Below are 16,666 nucleotides of genomic sequence, written 5' to 3'. Positions count from 1 at the left end.
TTGTGAATCTCGCCTGCTCACGCTGGCGTGCAAGTGCTCACCGACGGGACGTGCGGTTCCTGCTTCACCGTGACGTGCTCTGTGGCCGTCCGGGCCACGACGCCCTCCAGGGCACCATCCTCTGCTCTGGGCTTCTCCTTCTCCCCTGCCCGAGCCTCCTCCTTACTGGACAGGGGGTGCTGGTTACCGCCCGGCTGGCTCTTATCCAGAGGGGTAGGGCCTGTTGGCATGGCAACCTTTGCACCACCCACTGCACCTTAAAAAGGGGGACAGGTGGGCCTGTGGTTAGCAGCGCTGGGGGCATGGGCCGAGCAGCTTATGCTCCCATCCCCAGACTGTCCCCCACCCCCTAATCCTGCAGGCCACCCCCCCCAAAGCTGGCAGGGCCCCCCCCAGCCTGCACCCCCAAAGCTGTCAGCCCCCAGCCCCCTAAGCCTGCAGGCCACCTCCCCCCAAAGCTGGCAGGGCCTCCCCCCGGCTAGAACCCCCAAAGCCATCAGCCCCCAGCCCCCTAAGCCTGCAGGCCACCCCCCCAAAGCTGGCAGGGCCCCCCCCAGCCTGCACTCGCAAAGCTGTCAGCCCCCAGCCCCCTAAGCCTGCAGGCTCCCCCCCAAAGATGGCAGGGCCCCCCCTGGCTAGCACCCCCAAAGCCGTTAGCCCCCAGCCCCCAAAGCTGGCAGGGCCCCCCCCCGGCTAGCACCCCCAAAGCCGTCAGCCCCCAGCCCCCTAAGCCTGCAGGCCACCCCCCACAAAGCTGGCAGGGCCCCCCCCCGGCCTGCACCCCCAAAGCTGTCAGCCCCCTGCCCCCTAAGCCTGCAGGTCACCTCCCCCGAAAGCTGGCAGGGCCCCCCCCCCCCCCCCCCCCGGCTAGCACACCCAAAGCCATCAGACCCCCGCCTCCTAAGCCTGCAGGCCACCCACCACCCAAAGCTGGCAGGGCACCATCCCGGCCTGGACCCCGCCCCCAAAGCCAACAGGGGCCCCCCCAGCCCAGCCCCTGCCCCCCCAGCCTGGCCCGCACCCCCAAAGCCGGCAGCCCCCACCACCCCCAAAGGTGGCAGGGCACCACCCTGGCCCGGCCCCCACAGCTGGCAGGGTCCCCCCCGGCCCGGCTCCTGCCGCCAAAGCCGGCAGCCCCCTGCCTCCAAAGCCAGCGGGCCCCCTCCCACCCAGCCCGCCCCGCCCCCCACAAGCCGACAAGGCTGCTCCCCTGGTCGGGCCCCTGCACCAAAGGCAACAGAGGCCCCCCCACGCTCAGCACCCGCCCCCAAAGCCAGCAGGCCGCCCGACTCCCCTGGCCCCATACCCAAGTTCCCTCCCCCATCAGAGACAGGAAGATGCAGGCGGGGCCACGTGTAGAGCTAAGGCGAGGGGAAGCCAAGGAGCAGACCTCGTGCAGCCGGGGCTTCCAGCCCCCCCCAGCGCTGGCTGTGGCGTTTCTTCAGGCAGATGTTGATACGAGAGACGGTGAAGTTGTACGTGCACTGGTCCGGCTCAATGAGGTTCCTGGGGACAGGAGAGCAGGCTCAGCGCTGGCAGACACGAGCCAGGGCCCTGGCTGGGCTCCCATTCAGCTGGGACCTCTTGCAGGGTAGGTGCTTGGCAGCGCGGAGGGGCTCTGGGCTGGGCCAGCCTCCTGCCAGCGCAACGCCACCACTGATCCACTCAGCCCTGCGCGTCAGAGGGATGGGGCCTGGCATGTTGTCTCCGACATGGGCTAGGCTCTGCCTGGTCCCCCGGCTCCCCCTGCTGTGGTGGGCTCTCTTCCCTGGGAGGGCACGCCAGGCAGCGTGCACCTTGGTGGAGGGCAGCAGGCGCTATCTGCCCCGCCAGCCCAGCTGAGGAGGGGATCTCGGCAGGCGCAGTGACTTCCCCCGCTGCCTTGCGCAGTGCTATCTGGGCGGGTGCTCTCCGCCCTGACACCCAAAGGGGCATTGCTTGCACAAGGCCGGGGCAGTGGGGATGGACCCCAGGGGTCGTGTCCCAGCCCTGTGCTCCAGCCACGAGGCTGTTTTGTTCTGTCCTAGCTGGAGGAGAGCAGGAACGCCCGGGTACGGCAGGGCCAGCGCGTGGTACCTGAGTTTCACCTGCCACCTGAACACCGTGCGGGGGCCGCAGCTGGGGTGCATTCGCAGGAAGTTAGCATCCCTGCAAGGAGAGGACAAGGCGATCAGAGGGCAGGCGGGGGAGCCCCCGGTGTGCTGCAGCCCCCCGCAGTGCGTGACTGGGCCCAGCACTCGGCAGTACCTGGTCTGGAACACCAGCGTGAAGTCCTGCTCCCGGAACAGCACCTTGGAGGTCTCCCTGTGGATCTCCTTCACATAGACGTGCACCACTACCGAATCACTGCCCTTCTCGTACGAGTCGTTCTTCACCAAGCTCAGGCTCACCATGGGCTCTGGCTCTAGGACAGGACAAGGCCAGGTGGGGGGCGAGGCGGCTGTGCCCTGGGAGCCCCTCCCCACCAGCGCCACAGGCAGACGGGCCCCAGGACTCAGAGGGGAGCCTGCTGGGCTGGGACATACAAGGCCGCAGGAGTCAGCTCCGTCGGCTGCTCTGGGCCCAGGCTCCTGTTCACTGACCCCCATGGAGCTGGGCGCTCTTGGTTCACACGCCGCCAGCCGGCAAGGAAATGGAGCAGGAGAGGCCCAGGGAACCACGGCCTAGCACTCTGCTTCCCTCTCCCTCTACACTTACCATCCGCTGCTGCTTCCAGGGCAACATCCTCCTTGGACCAGTCGCTCTTCTCAGCGTCTCTGCTCAGCAGAGGGGAGGCGGGGGCCAGGACAGCCTCGGGGCCCTCTCCAGGGGCTGCCAGGCACTGGGAAGCGGCCGGCTGCAAGGCTCTCTTCTCCAGGCAGGGCGCCATGTGCTGGGGGAAGCTCTCCGAAGGGGCAGCAAGTGGCTGCATCCCCACAAGTACGGGCTCCTTCTGCAGCACTTCGGCCTTTCCGTGCAGAGGGGGAAGGTGAGACATGGGGGGTCCCCCCAGAGCTGGGGCCAGCCCCCCTCCAGCCGTAACTCTGGTCTACGGCCCTGAATGGCCAGGCTGCCAGCTCGGCCCTAGCTACTGCCAAGTGAGGGAAGCCCCCTGTTCCCACCTGCCCTGCCCCCCCTGCACAGGGTTTCCGGGGCGCAGGAGGGACCCTGGGGTGTGCTCCAGGGCTCCTACCCACACAACTGCCAAGGGCGAGCACGCTGCGCCAGGAGCAGGGGAGGAGTTCTGCTAGGCACCTTCCCTCTGCCCAGAGACCGGAGCCAGGTGGCCACTGGGCTTTGGAGTTCCTCGGCCCCAGGGTGCGAGCCTGGTAAGCCAGCCAGCCAGCTGACAGGTTGCTGGGATCCAGCCCCGATCACAGCCCGCTGCGAGCCATGATGCCCAGCCCCCTCACGGCCCCCACCCCAGGGCGCCCGCCTCGGCCCAGACCGAGAACCTGAGCTGGGGGCTCAAGTGAGCAGCCCAACTTCCTGTCTGCGGCAGGGTCAGGCCTCCCCACATCCACAGAGCCATGCCCCAGCCCAGCCTGCAGGGGGGCTGCATGTGTTCCCCGAGCTTCAAGGAGCACCACTGAGAGACTGGGACCCCCGGCCTCACTGGGAGAACAAGGGGCTCCAGACCCTCAGGAGAGGGGATGGGGCAGGACAGCACCTGTGATGGGGGCAGCAGGCTCCCCAGCGCCCCCACTTACCTTCATCAGAGGCGGGGTCAGGCCTGTGGCAGCATCGCCGCAGATTGCTTGGCCGTTCTGCCGGCTGCCCCCTCTCCCGCTGGGTCCTTTGCCAGGCTCCAAGCCCCCAGGGACCCCGGCATTTGGCTCCTCCTCCATCAGAGCCACCTTGAGGTACCCTGCCCGCTTGGCGCTGGGCCCGCTTTGCAGCCCAGGGCTGGCCGGGCTCTTCTCTTCTGGGGCCTCGCCCCTCCCTGGAGGTCGCTTCGAGTTTGGGAACTCCCGTTTGCTCCTCGCCGGCTCCTCAGGGGTGGCCTGTGCGGGCGGGGGCTGCTCCTTCCCATTTGGGCTCACGGCTCCCTTGGCTAGCTCCTTGGATCCGTCCTTCCGCTTCTTCTGGGAAAGGTAACGTGGCCCGTTGGGATGGCTGCGCAGCCAGGGCACTGGGCCGAATGGGGCCCTCCCCGGCTGTGGGCACGGACGCCAGCCTCACACTGCCCTGGGCCAAGGCAGTGGCAGCCAGCCCCTCTGTCTAGCAGAACGCACAGAGACGCCCGTGGTCTCCCCCAGCCCCAGGGAGTTCAGCCGGGCTGCTGCCCAGGCAAGGCAGCCCACAGAGCTAAGCTCCCTCTCCCCTCATCTCCAGTGGGTCCTGCGGCAGGTTTGGGGGCCCAGAGAGGTGCGTGGCCTTACCAGGAGCGAAGCCCAGGTGTGCAGTGGGATCTTCTTCTGAAGCACCAGCTGCAGGAACTTGCCCTTCTTACCCTGGACTTTGCTGCAGGAGCTCTCGATCTCCCCGTAGAACTGGCCACTCCACTGGCGGCCATCTGTGGGCACAAATGGGGACCTCACAGCTGGGGCAGGCACAGGCAGGGACTCTGCTCAGCAGGGCCCAGTGCCTCCAAAGGGGGCTCCGGACAGAGTTTGGGCCTTCAGCGCCTCCTGCCGGGGACTCTGCCAAAGGTGCTGCAGCAGCGAGTCGGCTCCCCTTCGCCGCCGGCTGGCCCAGAGGGGCTGCGTGGCTCTCACCCCGACGTTCCATCGCCAACCCCATCTCCACGTCGCCTGCCCCCCTGCCGCCCTGCCAGCGCCTGCCACTGCTGTGCATGGGGGGATTCCAGCCGCCGGCCTGCACCCTCTTCCGACAGCGCCGTGCGCCTCCTCTGGTCACGCTCTGCAATGCGCTTCCCGGCAATTCACTGTTCTCCGCCAGCCTGCTGCTTGGCCCAGCACCACTTCTTCCCTACTCCAAATCTCCCTGCCAACCCTCACTGTTCAGCTGGGACGCCTGCCTCCCGGGAGTGCACTGGGAGGGGCCCCAGACCCACTCAAGGTTTCAGCTCTTTGGTTGGGACTACCCTCCTGGGGCCAGCATCTCCTGTGCAGAGGGGGTGCCGCCGATGGGCTGGGCAGGAACCAGGAGCTATTCTCCATTACGCCCTGACCCAACCTGCGTGGCTACCGAAGGGCTGTGCCAACAGCAGCCTCTCCCGTTGGCACGCTCCAGCTAGCTGTCCCCAGCGGTACCCTCTAAGCTGGTGGATCTGGGGCAGGCCAGATGGGTCTGTACCCGGGGTTGGGTCTGCAGGGAGCACAGAGCCCAGCTCCACGCACTGCTCTGGGTTACCTACGCTATCTAGTGCCGCCTTCTCACCCCAGGCGCCGGCCATGAGCCTGCCTCTTACCTGGCAGCGTGACAACGCAGTCGGTGTCTGTGAACGCAGCATCCACCTCCTCCAACTTCAGGGCCCCGCTACCCAGGTTCAGCTTCACAATGACCTCGTCAGCGTTCTGCTTCCAGTCCAGCAGCAGGTCTGCAAGAGCAGAGGGAGCGTCACTCCCAGCCCAAACAGCAGCTCTGGCTCCAGGGAGCAGAGAGGCACTCGGCATGCTCCAGGAAGGGGTTAATGGGAGCCCCTGGGGAAGTGGGCGAGTACGGGTTCAGCTGGGAAACCCAGGTCACAGGGCCAGGCAGAGTGGCTGTCGCCCCACCCCAGACACACAGCGCCTTGAGAGGCCAGAGCAGCTCTCCCCAGGGGCACTCAGGCGGACTCGTTCTGAGCAGCCTGACTAGCAGTCCCAGGCGGGCGCGTGCCAGCTGCACAGCGCTCCCTCCCCAGGAGGGCCGGGCCAGGGGGCTGTGCTGGAGAGAGATCTGCCCGGCTCCTGCGGGCTCTGTCACAGCGGAGACAGGCCTGCTGGTGTGTCCAGCCCAGCTAGAGAAGAGCGAGGCAGCACTGGAGCAGTACCTGCGAGGGCAGGGGCCTGAGCCCTCTGAGCCAAGGCCAGGCAAGGGAGCCAGCGCACACCCGCCAGCCCCCTCTCCTGCCGGGGAGCACTCTGCACCTTGACACTGGCACCAGGAACACCACAGAGCCCCGCTCCTGGCGCAGGCTCCCCCATGCTCCTGGCCAGCCCTCGTGGCTTGGTGCCTGCTGTGCTCCAGCAGCAGTGCCCTTCCTCCGTGGTGGGTGGCTAGACGAGTGCACCAGCACACCAAGGGGCAGCCTGGTCGGCACTGGAGGGAGAAGGGACAGAGTGGCGCTAGCAGGGAGCGGCAAGCTGCATGGAGCACAACGTCTGAAGCCGTAGGGACATTCGCAGGGTGGCCAGCGCCCGCTGCTGCAGCGACTCTGCTCTCTTCAGCACGCTCCCTCGCTCAGCACTCTTCCAGCTGCACAGAAAGGAGCCTGACGCCCAGCGTCTCTCCTAGCTCGCTGCCTACGCTGACCACACCAGAGCCCGGCTCCGTGGTGAGCCATGTTCATCTGGCGGGTCACAATGCCAGGCCGAGCTGCCTTCCCGTACGCCTCAGTCCGCAAGGAGAACAGGCCAGATCAGCGGCTTGCGGAAGGCTCCAAGCTTTATCCCAGCGAGACAGGGCAGATACACTGAAGGGGTCCCAGGGACCATTGCAGAGCAGTGGGAGAGCACTGGGCCTGGGGAACTCATGGGGACGTCAAGCCGAAGTGATGGAGAATGCACCACACACTAAGAACAGCTGGGGCAGTGGCTAATTACCCCTGCTGGCAAATAGCGACTCCTTATTTCCAGTCTGAACGACTGACTCCAGCTACTGGATCGCAGAGCCCTCTGCTACCAAGTCTTCTCTTTTCATAGACTATCAAGATTGGAAGGGACCTCAGGAGGTGTCTAGTCCAACCCCCTGCTCAAAGCAGGACCAACCCCAACTAAATCATCCCAGCCAGGGCTCTATCAAGCCTGACCTTAAAAACTTCTAAGGAAGGAGATACCACCTCCTCCCTAGGGAACCCATTCCAGGGCTTCACCACCCTCTGGGTGAAAAAGTTTTTCGTAATATCCAACCTAAACCTCCCCCACTGCAACTTGAGACCATTACTCCTTGTTCTGTCATTGGGGACCACTGAGAACAGTCTAGATCCATCCTCTCTGGAGCCCCCCTTCAGGTAGTTGAAAGCAGCTATCAAATCCCCCCTCATTCTTCTCTTCTGCAGGCTAAACAATCCCATTTCCCTCAACCTCTCTTCATAAGTCATGTGCTCCAGCCCCTAATCATTTTTGTTGCCCTCTGCTGGACTCTTTCCAATTTTTCCACATCCTTCGTGTAGTGGGGGGCCCAAAACTGGACACAGTACTCCAGATGAGGCCTCACCAGTGTTGAATAGAGGGGGATGATCACGTCCCTCGATCTGCTGGCAATGCCCCTACTTATAAAGCCCAAAATGCCGTTAGCCTTCTCGGCAACAAGGGCACACTGTTGACTCTTCCCACCTAGGCACAGACTCTCAGCACGTCTTCTCTGAAGGGCTGCCCTCTAACCCGCCCTGCAAGACAGCTTTCCCACTCTTCCAACCAGCTCGCCTCCGAACTGCTGATGAAACAGCCCTTTCCAAGCCTGGCCCCAGCAATGGACTGTATTCGAGTGGTGGTCTCACCACTGCTGTTCAACTCTGCTCCACTGAACATTCCCCACTTCGGACGGCCCATGGCACGCGATACAGCGAATAACTAAAACCAATTTCATTCACATCAGTTCTACACGCTGAGCGCCTGCTCGCTGACTTTCCTCCATGACCCCAGTGTCAGTGCCCGACCCCTATTCCGTACGGTCATCCGCAGGGCCCTGCTGCACTAAGAGGTCTGAGGGGGTGCAGTGCCCAAGTGACCCAGGGGTGTTCCAGCCATGCCAAGCTTAGCGGAGCCCGCAAGTGCTCTCAGCAGGGATGTTAGTTTTGCTTCTAGTGCCAAGCCAGCTAGCAAAGGGGGCAGGGAATCCTGAGTATTCCCCATTCCCTCTGGAGACCCCAGCAAGCCAGCTGCTACCCTGCCCCAGTGATTTCAGAGAAAGCTTCCCCAGCAGACCCTGGCCTCCCAGTGCTTCTGAGATGAAACTCCAGCCACCTTGGGATCCTGTCTGTGACAGTCACACACATTATTTCACAGCAGCCCTGCTGTGCCAGGCCCCTGCAATACACACAGGATGGCATGGCCTCTGCAGGGGTGAGGAGAAGGAGCTCTCCATTCAGAGAGGTGCAAGTCCTGCAACCCCCCCAGCTCCAGCAAAGGTGCTGGACACGCAGTGCGGTGCAGCACAGAAAGCACACCAGGGGCCGAGGAACCAGATACATAATGGGGATCCCCAGTGGTGACCTCAGCCTGGCTGTGAGGGGCCTGGGGGGGGGGAACTACTGCCATGGCAATGAGCCACTCATTGCTCAGTGAGAGCGAATGCTGCACCCCCACCAAATGGCCAGTGTCCCATTCTCAGGGCACGCTGGGCCACCCCCGGCACTCGGTACCAGAGCAGGGTATTTGCTGGGATTGGGAAAGGCCAAGGAGAGGATGTGCGCACATAGCGGGGAAGTGACTTCCACCGGCATGTTCGACCAGACTTTAACGTGCATGGAGAGGCCTTCCAATGCAGCTCTTAAGGGGGGGTTTGCTCCAGAAAAGCAGGGAAGTGATTAAAAATGAGAGCTTTAGCCTGCTGGCCACCGGAGCCTGAGGGCTCCCTGCCCTGGATCAGCAGGGGTGAGCCACTGTTTGTGACGAACTGGGAATGTTCTTAATGTTTGCTCTGAATACTGTGTTGGTGCCTCAGTGTCCCCTAGGCAGTTCTTAATATCTAGGTGGTGGAATAAGGGGGTGTGATTGCTGCAGAGGAAGGGGCCAGTGCACCTAAATGCCTGGCACTCTGTCTCCTAGCAACTGATGGCCTGGGCCTCTCCCTTGCAAAGGTGCCAGCTGAAGGTGTTGGAGACAAAGAGATAGGTGACCTCCTGGCCCAGGGAAGGAAATGAGCAGAGGAGGAGGGGCTGGAGCAGGTTGTTAGTCTGGAGCTGGCTGGGGACAAGGAGTGAAGTGCAGACGTGGGGGTCTGGCCCACTGCCCTCCAGAATGGACCCGGCCGAGGGGTCCGGCTCGCGGCACCTACAAGCTCTGTTTTAGACCCTGTTCCCGTCACTGAATAAACCTCTGTGTTACTGGCTGGCTGAGAGTCACGTCTGACTGCAAAGTGGGGGTGCAGGACCCTGTGGTTTTCCCAGGACCCCGCTGGGGCGGGCTCGCTGTGGGAAGCGCACGGAGGGGCAGAGGATGCTGAATGCTCCAAGGAGAGACCCAGGAGGTGAAGCCGTGTGAGCTTCTTGCCCTGAACAAGTCTGCTCCAAGGGAGAGGAGGCTCCCCAAAGTCCTGCCTGGCTTGGTGGGGAGCAGTTCCAGAGCATCACCCGGGGACTCCGTGACACTGTTTGAATGCTGCTGTCCCAAAGAGATGTGGGACCCCCAGCAGCCCCAAACGTCACTGAACAGCCACAGTGGCAATTCACCGCCCTGAGGACTGTGTCACAAGCTGGTGGGAAAGTGTCAGCACTTCCCAGCAGCTCAGCACTCGGGAAGCACGCACCGGCCAGCGTCAGCCATTCCAGATGGCACCCCTCCTCGCAAACAGCAGAGCTGCTTCTGGGCACGTCGGCAACCAGCCTGATGGCGACAGGTCTGCGACGTGCCCACCGCAGGCACACAGCTGGCCATGGCAACTAGTGCTCCTACAACGCACTGGGGAAGGCGAGCGCCAGTGAAGGCAGGGTTCAGACTGACAAGAACTGCTTGACAAGGGGCCAGAAGATGGGAACCCCAGATGGCAGCTCAAGGGCATCTGGGGAAGTGGGCTGGGCTCTGCCCTTTCACAGGAGCGGGGTCTGCCCAGCACACCCACAAGGACCTGCAAAGCCCAGCAGTCCCTGGAGCAGCCTGCGGAGAAGGACCCAGCAAAACGGCAGAGTGTGAAGGCGCCTAGAGAACCTCCAAAGCCCACGTGGGTCGGCCTCACCTGGTGCCAGGCATCACATGCTGGCAGCCTGCAGCTACCTCACTAGGCCACAGAACACCCAGCAAGGCATTTATTCCCAATTCTGCAGTCCGTCCGTGCCCAGCACCTGGAGAGTCACGCCTGCCCTGCAGCACTGCCTGCAGGAGGTCACGCACAGCTGCCAGCACAACTTTAGGCAACCCCCAGGGAAAGGAGGAGGTGACATTGCACCTTCCCTCCTCCCTATGAGGCAGGAAGGCCAGGATTCCCATGAGGCAGATCTCCCTGCCCTCAGGTCCCACGGGGCTTTGGCATGAAGGGTTATCCCAGTGATTTACTGTGCTCCTCCAGGGCGAATCCCAGCACGGCTGCACCCGCGGGCAACGGGGAACACTGCAGCACCCGCACCATAGATAAATCACACGGACCATAATTCACCAGGCCCAAAACTGAAGTGCTATGTCAGTGTGCACCCTGCAGGGAAGCCAGTGGGCCTGCACTCTGCGCAGCTGCAGATTTTTGGACATTTGGCAGCCTTAGGGCTTGTCTACACAGGGAGCTATTCCAGGAGAGCTAGTCCGCTTTCAGTCCAGCCCCCCACTCCCATAGTGTGTGCACGCTGCACTGGGGGTGCAGGGTCAGCGCGGGTGATCCAGGGCTAGACAGGCCCCGGGCCTGACCCAGCACGGCCAGCCCAGTGTTCTTAGACATCCCCAGCAGAGCGCCTGGCCTCACCTGCCTCGATCCCGTAGCAACACTCACGGCAGTGAGGGGCAGCGAAGTGTCATGCTGCACAGCCTGATGCAGAACCAGCCGCACCAGGCTCCAATCCAGCTTCCTACGCAGCCCAAGCAGCTCGCCCCCCCGAAGGCCAGTCCTAGGGGATCTGCTGCTACAAGGCAAGGCCCAGCTCCAAGCCTGACGGGGTGTGTGGAGCCAGGTTTGAGCTGTGCTCACACATGGTGCCAAGCAGCAGCTGGCAAAGCAGATTATGGATTCAGAGACTCGTGCCCGAGGAGCACGTTACATGGGCGAATGGAAGCGCTTAGCTGAATTTGCTTATCCTACAGCAGACGGCTGCAGGGAGAGCGGAGAGGTGGAGCAGTGGGACAGCTGCATCCTGGGCCCTACCTTTCTTAGGGTCACTGCCAGGGGGTCTCTCGCTCTCCTTGCTCTCCTGGTTGGCTCGGTCCTTCTGCTTCTTCTTGTTGGTTGCATCCTCCAGCCCCCGGGACGCTCGTCTCTGGCCTGGGGCACTGGTGCTGCTGGACATTTTCAGCCGTTTGGAGGAGACGAATGGCCCACCGGGGTCAGTGATGGAGTCTGGGTCAGGGGTTCGACGCTTTCTTCCTGGCCCAGCTATCTTGGCGACTCTTTGTGGGCAAACTCTCTGGCAAGGAACAAGTGACCTAGGGAGACAAGAGCGCACACGTGAGTGGACCTGGCAGTGGGGCTGGCCGCAGAAGGACAAGGGCAGCAGGTTCTGAGTCAGGCTCATGTCAGAGGCCCTGTGACCTTAAAGCCAAGCCAGGCCTAAAGGATGCCAGGGTACTTCCCAGAGCAGCGTGCCAGAGCGCCGGCGTCCCTCAGCACAGCCAGAGGGCCTAGCCTGGCTCCAAGGACCCAAGAGTTGACTTCCAGCTGACTCAGAGGTGCTGAAACGTCGCATTCCAGGCTAGGCTCTCAGGGCATCACTAGCAATGGAGAGCAGGACCTCCTGCTGACTTTACTCACCCCCAGCCTAGGGGCACCAAATCGTACGAGCTGGTGAAAACCCAACAACAGCGGGGGATTCTACCTTCCCCCAAAGTGGCAGGGCTGCCTGGGCTGGGCAGAGCCAGCCTCGCAAAGTGATCCAGACAGAACCCAACCAAGCTAACAGGCAGCGGTGATGCCTGCCCAGTGCAATCCAAGAAGGCTGGCCAGAGGATGGCTTGGCCTCACCCAGGGCTCGGATGTACAAAATACTCCATGCTTCAGACCCCGAGTAACAAAGTCTAGCCCAGCTGCTTGATGCCAGAGAACGTGGGCCTGTAGGTGCTCCTGAGAGGAGCTAACAGGATCTGCTGCATGGGCGTGCAAAGTCCGTAAAGCCTGGGGAGCAGGCATAACGCGGCCTGGCCCCTCATGGGAACAGTGGCCCCCAGAAAAGCCTGCCAGAGTGCTGGCTAGGCGCTGAGTTGTCTCCGGAGGTGAGGGGTGTGAGCAACAGGACTGTTACTTCAGCACTCCTACGGGGGCTTAGCGGGGCTGCCTGGCGCATGGCCATGGCGGCAGGAGAGCAGTTTCAGGAGTGGCCATTTAAGCAAACTGGATGCACAAGTACTAGGGGCTGAAGCCCAAAACCAGCGAAGGAAGGAAGGAAGGAAGGAAGGAATCGTTCTGCTCCTGGGACAGATGGAAGCTGCTCGCTCCAGCAAGAGCCAGTCTCCTTCGCCCCTTCTGCAGCCCATGCACAGAGAGTCTGCCCACCCCAGGCACACCCTGCTCCGTTACGGCAGCGAGCAGCGACTGGGTGCGGTGACGAGACACCTTGGCCAGGAAAGGCAGTGAGGTGTCTGCTGGGCAGCGTATGCAGCCCGCTCCCAGCGGGAGACTCCCTGCCCACGGCGCGTACTTGGCTGAGGTCACCCTGGCTCTCCGGGCTCTGGCTGCCAGACCCTGGTTTCACTTTCGCTCTCCAGCACTGAGCACAGGCCCACTCCAGGGACAGGCTGTGGGGAGCAGCTGGGGACCTGTCACAGGTTCGGCTCCAGTGCCTAGCGGTGGGGGGAGCAGCCCGTGAGAACAGCTGCCACGGCCAGCGGGGCAGCGAGCTGCTGGTCACTCCTGGTGCACACACACCTGGCAAGCCAGTTACACACACGGACACAGCCCTGTCAGGGAGCCCAGTCTCGGTGGTAAATACGAAAAGGCTGCAGCCTTCCTGCTGCCTGGCTAGTGACCAGGACACTTGTGCTCTAGACATGCCTAGGCCACCAAGTGCAACTCCACGTTACACCTCCACACATTGCCAAACGGAGCTCCTCCCAGGGACAGGCCCAGATTGTCACACTGCATGAGCTGAGCACCAGCAGTCAAACCTCCAGCAAGCCCTAGGAGCAGCCAGCGCGGAGTCCTACCCCCACCCTCTCCGCTGCCCAGGCGCAGGCAGAGGCAGGTCACACTTAGACTGAAGCCTGACCCAGGAAGAGGAAGGGAATGCAGAACTGGGCATGGCAGCTGAGGGTGGAGAGCGGAGTGAGGTGCACTGCTAGGTCCATGCCCAAGTCACTCCCAGCCAGAAGAGACTGCCTCCAGGCAGTGCCTGCACAGGGCACTTTAACACTCTAACCCGGCTGCCCGAGAGGGAGCTTGCACGTGGTCCCAGCAGGCAGCGATGCTGGGAGTCCTGCTCTAGGCGGGCCTCTGGCTGCCGCTGCAACCCCACGGCAGCTGAAGCTGCTCTGAACAAGGTCTGTCTACACTACAGCACCTAGCACTGGGCTCAGCGGTGGTTTTTGGCAGTTTTCCTTGCATGGCCAAGGCCTGCATGTGAAAAATCCAGGAGGAGCAGGACTCGGTCCAGCCAAGTGGCCTGTCAGTTGCATTCCCCTCCTGCAGGGCAGATGGCCACCCTCGCCTGGGAGCATCCCCGGCAGCTCACGAGGGACGAGGCAGGACAGCCCAGCGAGGCCCTTACTCCCACTTGAGGACTGGCACTTACACCCCAGAATTTGTCTAAGCAATGCAGCGGGTTTGGCATTGTGTTCATTTCAATGGCACGTAAGTCATCAAGCCAGCCCTTCAGCCAGGGCGCTGCCAGGGAGCTCCGAGCGTGCACGCAGCCCTGCAGGGAGTTATGCCTGGTCTGCTCGTCTGGAGCAGGGCAGCGTCACACCCTGCTCCTTGCCTGCCTCTCACACTTGCTCAGCGTGGTCACTTCGCTGCCTGCCTGGACAATGGAACATGCACCTTTGGGGCCTGGTCTGCCCCAGAGAGCCTGGACCTAACTCCTAGGATCCTTTTCAGACATGTCCTGGCGCGACGCCAGCCCCTCTGCTCCATTTCTGTACGCTGGCACTGATGGGCGGTAGGGGTAAGCGCCTTAGACACACCTAGGAGATAGGAAGATCAGACTGGCAGTAGCTGAAAGCCCCACATCCAAATTCCTTCAAGCTGGATCCAAGCAAGCCCTGGAGAACGAGCTGCAGGGAGCACCAGGGAAGAGGGAAGGATTCTCTGATTCCGCCACCAGAACGTCTTGCCCCCGCCTGCGGACATGGGCTCCCCCAGGTTACAGCAGGTACCATGCACCTTGGGGACACAGGCCAGGAGCTACCCAGTGCTTGCTCTTCAGCTGACAGAACTCTCCAGCTGAGGCCCTTCCAGGCCCCCCACTGCTTCGGACTTCTTCAGCCCCACACACGGGGCTGCCCTGTTACAGGTGCCATTCTAGCCTGACTGCTCTGACCTAACGCATTTTGTACTCCCCAGTCCTTGCACTCCCTCCCCCCCCCCCCGGGATCAGCCAGCCCACCATGCCGTGGTCTGGCAGCTGCAGTCCCCACCTCCTGCCCCTTCCGAGAAGGCTCCTCCGCCCCTTTCTAATCCCTTTCACACTATCTTCTCTCCACTGACTCCTGGCTTCTCCCTTTTTTGATTAGAGCTAAGGACGTTTCCCTCGCTGGCTCTGCGTCCTGCTTCATGCACCGCTGCAGAGATGGCTCAGAAACAGCCCCAAGGGCTCACGCATCTGACTCCTGCTTCCTCGGGGCTTCAAGCACTGGCACTATTGGTACAACCGGAGGAACAGGCAGCTCCCCGTCAGGGCACAGCCACACGCACTGTTGGGGTGTCCGCACCACCCTCTCCCGTGCTTCTTGCCAGCCACGTCCGGACTGCGGGCAAAGCCACTGACAGGTGAGCACAGGGACCAAGGCTCCAGGCGACAAGCGCAGCCCAGGCCACCTGCCCCCAGTCTCACCGGCCGTGCAGGGGCCTTGGGTCCAGATGCAGAACAGGCTCCGAGATGGAGCAAAGCAGCAAAGGGGCAGCAGCTGCCCCCGCCAGTCGGACCCACCTGGCCCCCACTGCCCCGTGCACAGGAGCAGGGCCCAGCACAGTGGCTGCCAGGGCCCGGAGACAGGAGCAGCGCCAGGGGTGGGGAGGGGAACCCTTGGGGGGCAACACGACCCCCCTGGGGCAGCCCCCCCAGCACTGCCACCCCCGGAGAGATGCTCCCCCACTCTCACCCCCTCCAGCAGTGCCCCCCCCGGAGAGCTGCCCCCCCCAGCATCTAACGGAGAGCTGCCCCCCCCAGCACTGCTTCCCCCGGAGAGCTGCCCCCCACCCCGCATCCAACAGAGAGCTGCCCCCCCCAGCACTGCCCCCCCGAGAGCTGCTCCCCCGCTCTCACCCCCCCCAGCATTGCCCCCCCAGAGAGCTGCCCCCCCCAGCACTGCCCCCCAGAGAGCTGCTCCCCTGCTCTCGCCCCCCAGCACTGCCCCCCCGAGAACTGCCCCCCCAGCACTGCCCCCCCGCTCTCGCCCCCCCAGCACTGCCCCCCCCCGCTCTCACCCCCCGCCCGGCGGCTCCGCGGGTTGTTTTGTTTCGAGCCGAAGTTCCGCGCGGGCGGACTCAGCAGGAGACAGGCCCGAGCCCGTGACGCACTTCCGGAAGCCGGGTCCGGGCTCCACGTGACAGGGGAGCGGGTGACATGCCGACACGGGGCCAGCCCCGGAAGTGACGCCATGATAATACTGCTCCTGTGACATCATCACGGGGGCCCATCCCCGGGGGGGCTCCGAGCGGGGGGGGCCGGGGGCGCTGGGCCCGGGGGGGGGTTCTGAGCGGGAGGGGCCGGGGGAGCTGTGCCCGGGGGGGGGGTTCTGAGCGGGAGGGGCCGGGGGCGCTGTGCCCGGGGGGGGCTCTGAGCGGGAGGGGCCGGGGGAGCTGTGCCCGGGGGGGGGTTCTGAGCGGGAGGGGCCGGGGGAGCTGTGCCCGGGGGGGGGGTTCTGAGCGGGAGGGGCCGGGGGCGCTGTGCCCGGGGGGGGCTCTGAGCGGGAGGGGCCGGGGGAGCAGGGCCCGGGGGGGGGGTGACTCCGAGCGGGAGGGGCCGGGGGCGCTGGGCCCGGGGGGGGGGGCTCTGAGTGGGAGGGGCCGGGGGCGCTGGGCCCGGGGGGGGGGCTCTGAGTGGGAGGGGCCGGGGGAGGTGGGGCCCGGGGGGGTGACTCGGAGCGGGAGGGGCCGGGGGATGTGGGCCCTGAGGGGGTGACTCCGAGTGGGAGGGCCCGGGGGAGGTGGGCCCGGGGGGGGGGCTCCGAGCGGGAGGGGCCGGGGGCGCTGTGCCCGGGGGGGGCTCCGAGCGGGAGGGGCCGGGGGAGCTGTGCCCGGGGGGGGGGTGACTCCGAGTGGGAGGGGCCGGGGGAGGTGGGCCCGGGGGGGGTGACTCCGAGTGGGAGGGGCCGGGGGCGCTGTGCCCGGAAGGGGGCTCTGAGCGGGAGGGGCCGGGGGCGCTGGGCCCGGGGGGGGGTGACTCCGAGTGGGAGGGGCCGGGGGAGCTGGGCCCGGGGGGGTTCTGAGCGGGAGGGGCCGGGGGAGCTGGGCCCGGGGGGGGGTGACTCCGAGCGGGAGGGGCCGGGGGCGCTGGGCCGGGGGGGGGGGTGACTCCGAGTGGGAGGGGCCGGGGGAGCTGGGCCCGGGTGGGGGTGACTCCGAGCGGGAG

At 64.4% G+C, this 16,666-nt stretch overlaps 1 protein-coding gene and 1 long non-coding RNA gene across 7 annotated transcripts in view; one reads left to right on the top strand and one right to left on the bottom strand.

Moving 5' to 3' along the window:
- Positions 1 to 15,637, bottom strand: part of USP19 (ubiquitin specific peptidase 19) — a 33,835-nt gene extending 18,198 nt beyond the window's left edge. For 3 of the 6 annotated variants that reach the window (XM_050957278.1, XM_050957280.1, XM_050957277.1), the window contains exons 1-9: positions 11,092 to 11,320; positions 5,354 to 5,482; positions 4,362 to 4,495; positions 3,690 to 4,064; positions 2,698 to 2,947; positions 2,248 to 2,404; positions 2,077 to 2,148; positions 1,391 to 1,506; positions 42 to 256 (exon numbers count right to left, since the gene is read on the bottom strand). In XM_050957278.1, coding sequence (XP_050813235.1) covers positions 42 to 256; positions 1,391 to 1,506; positions 2,077 to 2,148; positions 2,248 to 2,404; positions 2,698 to 2,947; positions 3,690 to 4,064; positions 4,362 to 4,495; positions 5,354 to 5,482; positions 11,092 to 11,233 — 1,590 coding nt within the window. In that variant the 5' untranslated portion in view covers positions 11,234 to 11,320. Of the gene's footprint in view, positions 1 to 41; positions 257 to 1,390; positions 1,507 to 2,076; positions 2,149 to 2,247; positions 2,405 to 2,697; positions 2,948 to 3,689; positions 4,065 to 4,361; positions 4,496 to 5,353; positions 5,483 to 11,091; positions 11,370 to 15,519 lie in introns of those variants that run through there. The other 3 variants (XM_050957281.1, XM_050957276.1, XM_050957275.1) reach the window with 3 other exon arrangements.
- LOC127053247 (uncharacterized) overlaps positions 1 to 16,666 on the top strand; it is a 124,733-nt gene that overhangs the window by 34,691 nt on the left and 73,376 nt on the right. The gene's annotated exons all lie outside the window — the stretch shown is intronic.

The sequence above is a fragment of the Gopherus flavomarginatus genome, chromosome 6 (assembly GCF_025201925.1).
Source record: "Gopherus flavomarginatus isolate rGopFla2 chromosome 6, rGopFla2.mat.asm, whole genome shotgun sequence".
In the NCBI taxonomy this organism is placed as follows: Eukaryota; Metazoa; Chordata; order Testudines; family Testudinidae; genus Gopherus; species Gopherus flavomarginatus.
This window is presented reverse-complemented; position numbering and strand designations above follow the sequence as displayed.